The sequence below is a fragment of the Suncus etruscus genome, chromosome 7, assembly GCF_024139225.1.
Source record: "Suncus etruscus isolate mSunEtr1 chromosome 7, mSunEtr1.pri.cur, whole genome shotgun sequence".
Lineage (NCBI taxonomy): Eukaryota > Metazoa > Chordata > Mammalia > Eulipotyphla > Soricidae > Suncus > Suncus etruscus.
In genome coordinates, this window is record NC_064854.1 from 11942946 (window position 1) to 11951489 (window position 8544).

At 50.6% G+C, this 8544-nt stretch overlaps 1 protein-coding gene across 1 annotated transcript; it reads right to left on the reverse strand.

Annotated features, from left to right (window-relative positions):
• Positions 1-249: 249 nt before the first annotated feature.
• Positions 250-4613, reverse strand: THRSP (thyroid hormone responsive). Its single transcript, XM_049776284.1, has 2 exons — positions 4080-4613; positions 250-546 (listed from the first exon to the last, which is right to left on the reverse strand). The coding sequence occupies exon 1, from the start codon at positions 4521-4523 to the stop codon at positions 4098-4100; it is 426 nt and encodes a 141-aa protein (XP_049632241.1). The 5' UTR covers positions 4524-4613; the 3' UTR covers positions 250-546; positions 4080-4097.
• Between the last annotated feature and the right edge of the window lie 3931 nt (positions 4614-8544).

Below are 8544 nucleotides of genomic sequence, written 5' to 3' on the forward strand. Positions count from 1 at the left end.
TTTGATCTTGAAAATAATGTTTTTTTTCTTCCCAGATCAACTGGGGTTCCACCTTCATTTTTTTATTTTGAGTACAGCTTGAAATATCTGAGAAAGTACCTTAGAAATAAAAAAAAGAGGTATACAAATAGAAGTAATTATTCTACTGTTTTTTTATTGTGAATGCAATCAGCAGGCTCCTGGTTTGTCCGGGCCTCTGTGGTCATCTCTTAGAAGCCCCAGAGATTGATTGCTATTGTCTCATGGGGAGATCCAAAGCTTGAGTTGGAGCAGGTACTGTGAAAGCAGGAGGAGGTTATCAGTCTCTCACTTTTGACTTGTCCTTTTGTTAGATTCGCCCAACAGCCTGGAATGTGGGTTCCATTATTGCCTTTTTCTCGAGGACGGGCCACTCCCACTGAGGTGGGTGACCAACCAGCCCAGGGTCACACACAGCAAAGGTGGCCAAGGTGGAAGCTTTGATCCATCAAATCCCTCCATCCTGCACTAGCAGTTAGCTAGTGCCCAAATCCTACCACGCAGTCTGCGTCCGGCCCGGGAAGTCGCCTGCCAGTGTGGGTACAAGAGGAAGAGATAAGTCAGATAAGCCTAGAAGTGGGGAAATAATAACAACTTGGGGAGGTGCTGCAGGGGTGGCAGAAGCAAACTCTGGAGCTGCCATGACGTGTCCAGCTACAGTAACCTTGATATTCTCAGAGTGATGAGACCAGTTGTCCAGGGTTCCAAAGGAGTCGGTGGTGGGGTCAGGACAAGCGCCCAGATCTGGGAGTGGCAGAGGCACAGCCAGGTGTGCTAAAACTTTAAAATAAACAGAGTTGGGGCCAGAGTGGTGACGCTAGAGGTAAGGCATCTGTCTACCTTGAAAGCACTCAACTAGGACAGGCAGTTCAATTCCCCCAAGCCAGGAGCAATTTCTGAGCACATAGCCATGAGTAAACCCCTCAGCATCACCGCGTGTGGCTCAAAAAACAAAAACGACAACAAGAAAACCATTTAGAGTTGTCGTTTGAACTTTTGTGCCACACTGAGCAGCACTCAGGGGTTGCTCCTGACTCTGTGTTCAAAAGTTGGTCATGGCAGACTCGGGGGACTATATGGGATACCAAGTGTCGGACCCAGCAAATGCCCTACCACTATGCTATCCCTTTGGCCTCAAAACATTCAGGGTTTTTCAACTTTGTTTTTATTTTGAGGCCAGATCTGGCAGTGCTCCGGGCTTATTCCTGGTTCTGTGCTCAGGGATCACTCCTGGCAGGCTCAGACCATCTGGTATTTGAGCTCCCAAGGTGAGCCCTCGGGGGCCAAGTAGGATACTGGGGATCAAATTTTGCTGAGTCTTTGCAAGGCCAGCTCCCTATTTGCTGACTATCTCTCCAGCCCTCCTACGTTTTAGATTGCTAGTGTAGCCCCTGTTAAGAAGAATGGGCTGGGGCCCGGAGAGATAGCACAGTGGTGTTTGCCTTGCAAGCAGCCGATCCAGGACCAAAGGTGGTTGGTTTGAATCCCGGTATCCCATATGGTCCCCCGTGCCTGCCAGGAGCTATTTCTGAGCAGACAGCCAGGAGGAACCCCTGAGCACTGCCGGGTGTGGCCCAAAAACAAAAAAAAAAAAAAAGAAGAAGAAGAAGAAGAATGGGCTGAGGGGCGGGAGAGATAGCATGGAAGTAAGGCATTTGCCTCGCATACAGAAGGATGGTGGTTCAAATCCCAGCATCCCATATGGTCCCCCGAGCCTGCCAAAAGCGATTTCTGATCGTAGAGCCAGAAGGAATCCCTGAGCGCTGCCGGGTATGACCCAAAAACCAAAAAAAAAAAAAAAAAAAAAAAATGGGCTGTGTTGAGACATGCAGCATAAAATTGCTGCTTTGCGGGGGCCGGAGAAATAATACAACTGGTAAAGCACAGGCCTAGCTGACCTGCCCCCAAACCCTGCCATAGAGTCAGCCTGTCAAGGTTGGCTCAAAACAGAAGAAATGGCTGCTCCTGACTTTGAAGCAGTTTGGTTGCTCAAGGAATAATAGAATTTTTCTGCAGCCTGCAATGCCTAGTGCCCAGCTCTGATCCAGAACTGGAGGGAAGTTTCAGCGTGAGTTAGACAAACGAGGTCACATCTGGGTTCTGCATTTTCTCAGTAACGCTGAACTCATCTCATTTTTCAGCTCCTTCCTGATAGGGGCCTGGGTCGATCCTGCACCCCTAACTAGGAGAGAAGGAGATGGAATTCTCTACGTGCCCAAGGAGTGCAGTGGTTGATTATCCAACACTATTGTGACCATTAAGTTATTGTGAATGACTAGTTCTGTGACTGGGCCTCTATTAAGTACCATGTATTTATATACAGTTAAGTGTGATGTTTATTTTAAAATAAAACCTCCTGGGGCTGGAGTGATAGCACAGCAGTAGGACTCTTTTTTTGTTTGTTTGTTTGTTTGTTTGTTTGTTTTTTTGGTTTTTGGGTCACACCCGGCAACACTCAGGGTTATTCCTGGCTCTGCGCTCAGAAATCACTCCTGGCAGGCACAGGGGAACATATGTGATGCCAGGATTCGAACCACTGTTGGTCCTGGGTTGGCTGCTTGCAAGGCAAATGCTCTACCGCTGTGCTATCTCTCCAGCTCCCAAAATTTTTTGAACAGATTTTTTTTGGGGGTGGGGGGGTCACACCTGGCAGCACTTAGGGGTTACTCCTGGCTCTGTGGCTCTGCGCTAAGAAATCGGCAAGCAGTAGGGTTTTTACCTTGCATGCAACCTACCCAGGACAAACCCAGGTTCGAATCCCAGAATCCTATATGGTTCCCTGAGTCTGCCAGGAGCGATTTCAGGTGTGACCCCGCCGAAAAATAAATAAATAAATAAATAAATAAATAAATAAATAAATAAATAAATAAATAAAATAGAACCTCCTGAGCTAGAGCGATAGCACATCAGGGCGAGCATTTGCCTTGCATGTAGTTGGATTCCGTCCCTGAATTTGGCCCCCTGCTTCTCATATGGTCTCCCGAGCCCACCAGGAGTGATTTCTGAGCACAGAGGCAGGGAAACTCCTGAGCACCGGCAGGTGTGGCCAAACACCAAAACAATCAAAAAAGAATCTCCTCTATAAGACTTTCCAAGGGCCAGAGATCCAGTGAGGAAGTAGGGCCCTGTCTTGGCCAGCACAATTTGAATTTGAGCCTCAGCACCACATACGGTGCCCCTGTGCCACCAGGAGTCATCACTGAGCATTACCAGGTATGGCTCCCAAAACAACAAAAATTCTGCCCTTCAGTACACACAGTCACTATAGCAACATCCCCATGGGCATATCTGGTGACTGAGGAAGCCACACTTTGTGGGATCAGGGCTGGCAGGACGCACAGAACGAACCAGCAACCACCGCTGCAACATGTCTCTTTGGTAGCCAGAAGTCAGTTTGGGCCCCTTACCAGCCACGGGGCCCCCTGCCACCTCCAGGATGCCTCCCTGCCTCCCCACATGAGAGGGACAGTTCCCCTCTCTCTGCCCATCTTGGACACCCTGGCTCTTCCCTCGCTTTGCCTGGCACAGACGTAAACATTTCTTACGTTGCTGAGCTCTGGCAGTGTGCAACCTCACCCGTGCACCATGGGCTATGGACTCCCGACTCTCCAAGCAGCACTCCCAGAGACTCACAGGACCCCACTTGTGGGACAGCTTAGGAAGATCCCTGATTATGTGTCTCTGGGATCTTGGGAGCTGCCTTGACTCCTGTTAGATTCCTTTTGTTTGCCCACCCTGAACTCTAAGGTGGACCTTGGTGGACTCATTGGGCAAACAGTGCAGGATAAGCCATATTGGGGGGGGAGGGGAAAACACATGGGTATCCAGAGCTCCCCAGACAGTCTGCTGCAGTTTCTGCTGCTGCATCCTGGGCCTCCCTCCCAGCACTTTATTTCCATCTCCTTCCTCAGAGAGTGTCTATAACTCTCCAACCCTAAGTCTGGAAATGAGACCGGCCTGGCCAGAGACCCTCCCAGGGGCAAGAGCTGGGACATTATGCCCCTCATCCCCCACCAAACACCCCCCTATGAGTCCATCTCTCCTCTCAGCGGGCCCTTTACCTTTCCAGGGCCCAGGCCCTATGTGGCCTGTCCCGTGAGTTCCTGGTATCTCCTGGTCACCTCCTCAGCCTTCAGGGTGAGACTGGTGAGGATGTGGTGGAGGCTGCAGAAATGCAGGTGAAACTGGGCTTCCAGGTCTAGGGCCTCAGGGGGCCTCTCCTCGTCTTCCTCAGCACCTTCTCTGCTGGCCTGTCTCTCAGTCCTCAGGGTGGCTCCCCCGGCCACCTTGGCCTGCCACTCCTCCCGGGGCAGTAGCCCATGGTCCACGTCCACACGGATGGCCTTAAGCATCAGGTAGTAGTGATAGAGGTCAGCTGGCCCCGAGGGGTCCTGCAGCAAGCTGGGCATCATGACCACCTGCTCCATGTCCCTTACCACCGCCGCATATCTGTCCATGACAGTCAGCAGGCAGTTTTTGGGGTAGCGCTTGAGGAGTTCCTGCATGGCCACGGTCCCCACGCGTCCAGGCCTGCCCCAACTCTCGTGAGGCTGAACCTTCAGGTTTATGCTCTAGCAGGGCCTTGCCGGCCAGTAAGTCCACTGACCCTGTACTAGGCCAGTCCCAGTATCAGGTGATCTCTGCCTTGTCCAGTGTCCTGCTGGGTGCCTGCGGCTGTCACATGGACGGGACCTGTGGGACTGGCTGCTCCAACTTGCCACTTCAGTCCTTGCCAGCTTCCAGGGCCCGTAAGAGGGAAACTTTTCCTTTTGGCAGCAGGCACACTAGACCGCCAGCCAGAAATGAAGTCGAGCAGGTCAACCAAGTTTGTCCCCAGGTTACGACTGCCTGAGGTGAGGGTCAGCCATGACGCACGGGGAACTCAAGGCAAAGGTTACCGAGCAGAGCCAGCAGCCTGCTGTTTGCCCAGCTGTGTGGGATAGAGGGGTGTGTGTGTGTGTGTGTGAGAGAGAGAGAGACAGAGACAGAGACAGACAGACAGACAGACAGACAGACAGACAGACAGACAGACAGACAGACAGACAGACAGACAGATTAAAAATGTGAGTGTTGGGACCGGAGAGATAGCATGGAGGTAAGGCATTTGCCTTTCATGCAGAAGGTTGGTGGTTCAAATCCCGGCGTCCCATAATGTCCCTCGAGCCTGCCAGGAGCGATTTCTGAGCTTAGAGCCAGGAGTAACCCCTGAGCACTGCCAGGAATGACCCAAAATTCTAAAAAAAAAAAAGTATCTCATTCTACAGGTGCATTTAGGATTCTTGCTATTCTCACTTAGAAAGCACCTGCTTCTCCTTGAGCTTAGTCCTAAAGGAAGTATTTATGTAATTTATTCTTTCCCACCATCCTATGACAAATCTGCATAATGTGGTGTGTATGTGTGTGGTTGTGGTTTGCATGTTTGTGTGTGTGTGTTTGTGTATGTGTTGCTAAGGATCAAGCTCGGGTTCTCACATCTTTAAGGGTAGTAGTGTTCTACAAAGACTCAAGTGCTTGACCTAAAGCCACATCCCCATACAATAAGATAATTTTTATTGATCTATTTGGTTTTTGGGTCACACCCAGCAGCGCTCAGAGGCCACTTCTGGCTCTATGCTCAGAAATTGCTCCGGCAGACTCAGGGAACCATATGAGATGCCGGGATTCGAACCACCATACTTCTGCATGCAAGGCAAACACCTTACCTCCGTGCTATCTCTCTGACCCAATAAGATAAATATTTTTTTTTTGGTTTTTTTTTTTTTGGGGGGGGGGCCACACCCTGTGACGCTCAGGGGTTACTCCTGGCTATGCGCTCAGAAGTTGCTCCTGGCTTCTTGGGGGACCATATGGGACGCCGGGGGATCGAACCACGGTCCGTCCTAGGCTAGCGCAGGCAAGGCAGGCACCTTACCTCCAGCGCCACCGCCCGGCCCCAAGATAAATATTTTTATAAATATTCCTGAGATAGTGGGGCCAGAGAGATAGCATAGGGGTAGGGTGTTTGCCTTGCATGCGGTCGACCTGGGAGGGACGCAGTTAGATTCTTGGCATCCCATATGGTCCCCCAGCCTGCCAGGGGCAATTTATTTTGGGGAGGGCACACCAGTGAAATTACTCAGGGGTTGCTCTTGGCTTGGGGGACCATATGGGACATCAGGGTTCTAACCGCAGTCTGTCCTAGGCTAGCACAAGCAAGGCACATGCCAGGGGCAATTTTTGAGTGCAGAGATAGGAGTAACCTCTGGGCGCTGCTGGGTGTGGCCCAAAAATCAATCAATAAATAAAGTTTAAAAAAAGTAAATTGGGGCCGAGAGATAGCATGGAGATGGTGCGTTTGCCTTTCATGCAGAAAGTCATTGGTTTAAATCCTGGCATCTCATATGGTCCCCCCCAGCCTGCCAGGAGCAATTTCTGGCATAGAGCCAGAAGTAACCCCTGAGTACTGCTGCTGGGTGTGACCAAATAAATAAATAAATAAATTTCTGAGATAAGATGCTTGCCTTGCACTCCCATGAAACTAATTCACTCCCCAGGAACACATGTTCCCACCCAGCACTACCAGGTCTCCATGCCACAGGATCTGAGCACTGGTGACCACATCCTAGGCTCCATGCACTCACTATATCCAGCCAGGTCCAATATCTCTGGGGGTGACCCTCCTGCCTCTTGATCACCAGGTGAGAGGCAAGCAGGTAAAAGGAATATAGCAAATAAAATTTCTTCCTTGGGGGCCAGAGAGATAGCACAGTGGTAGGGCATTTGCCTTGCACACAGCCAACCCGGGACAGACCCAGGTTCAATTCCAGGCACCCCATATGATCTCTTGAGCCTGCCAGGAGCTATTTCTGAGCACAGAGCCAGGAGAAACCCTGAGCATATTACCTCTCCTGAATGCCATATGCTAATCTCACCTGGATGGTGAGACCCTCCCAGAGCTGGGAGGAGTGGCCTAGGTGGAGGGGAGAGAGAAGATGCAGCAAGGAAGATCAGAGACTGGATGGATGCAGAGAGGCTTCTTAGCTTAGAGGCCATGTAAGGAATACGCACATGGTGTAATAAAGCTGGATGTCTCCTGAAACTTCATCTGACTACCTGTGGATCATTTCGTCGCCGTTACCATGATACTTAAAGACCCGCCAGGCCATAGGGGCTGCAGGCACCAGGCTGGGCCTGAAAGGCCTCACCATTCATCCATCTGCCACTTTAGGACTCTAATAATTAATAATGAATACAACAGAGCACTGCTGAGTGTGCACTGCTAGACCCCAAAACAAAACAAAATAACACCACAAAATACGAAAAGCAAATAAAATTCCTGGGCCCAGAGAGATAGCACAGCGGGGAGGGCCTCTGCCTTGCATGCAGCTGACCTGGGTTTGGTCTCTGACATTACTTAAGGTCTCCTAAGATCTGCCAGGAATGATTCCTGAGTGTAGAGCCAGGAATAAGGCTGAGTACCTCTGGATGTGGCCCCCCAAAAAACAAACAAATAAATAACAAGTAAAACTCTTGTCTTGCCCAGGAGGAAACAAATGTAAACAGCCCCACTTTAAGCTGCTGGGGTATGGGGACCCCCTTTATTCCCACTGGTTTCTAAGATATCTGAGTGGTGGCAAAGGTGTGCCGCGTGACTTCCCTGAGCCTGTGAGCCTGAGGTGTCGCTGGAAACCTGGTGGGGCAGAAGCCAATAAAATCCTTTTTAGGATTGCAGAGATGAGGCTGGGGGTAAAGTGCTTGCCTTGCACACAGCTGGCTGGAATTTGATCCCCAGCACCACATAGGGTCTTCTGAGCCCTCCCAAGAATGAGCCCGAGCGCAGAAGCAGGAGTAACCCCTGAGCAGCAGGAGCGCGCACCACTGGGAGTGACCTCCCCACCTGCAAAGAATAAGAAAGGAAGGAAAATGCTTTATAAGCCACAAAGCACAGATTCCTGAGTGACACCCCCCTCTGGGAGCTCAGCCTCACAGTAATTGCACTTCCAGAAGCTTCTATGCACTGTCCTTGGGCACACAGCCTGGAGAAAGGGTCACTCAGGGCACAGTCACTTTGTCACTCACTGTTGGCAAATGGTATTTGTTATATTTCTTTACCATTTATTTTACTTTTTTGTTTTGTTTTGGGGTCACACCTAGTGACGCTCAGGGGTTACTCCTGACTATGCGCTCAGAAATCCCTCCTGATTTGGGGGACCATGTGGGTTTCCAGGGGATTGAACTGCAGTCAGTCCTATGTTAGTGCGTGCAAGGCAAGCAAGCGCCCTACCACGGCGCCACAGCTCCAGCCCCTCTCTACAATTTTTTAAGTGGAAGCTCAGGAGGCCTCAGAGCAAGAGCACAGCATTTGCCTTGCCCACAGCTGACCCAGGTTCGATCCCCATCATCCCTTAGGATCCCCCGAGTACCACCAGGATTGATTCCTGAGCATTGTCAAGTGTGTTCACCCTCAAAACAAAACAAAAAAGTTGCACGCAAGTCGGTGATAGAGTCACCCAGAGAACAGGCCTGCTGGCTCTGCTTGGGGCGCTG

Coding starts and splice junctions, on each gene's coding strand:
- THRSP (XM_049776284.1), bottom strand. CDS start 4,523: ATGCAGGAACTCCTCAAGCGCTACCCCAAAAACTGCCTGCTGACTGTC.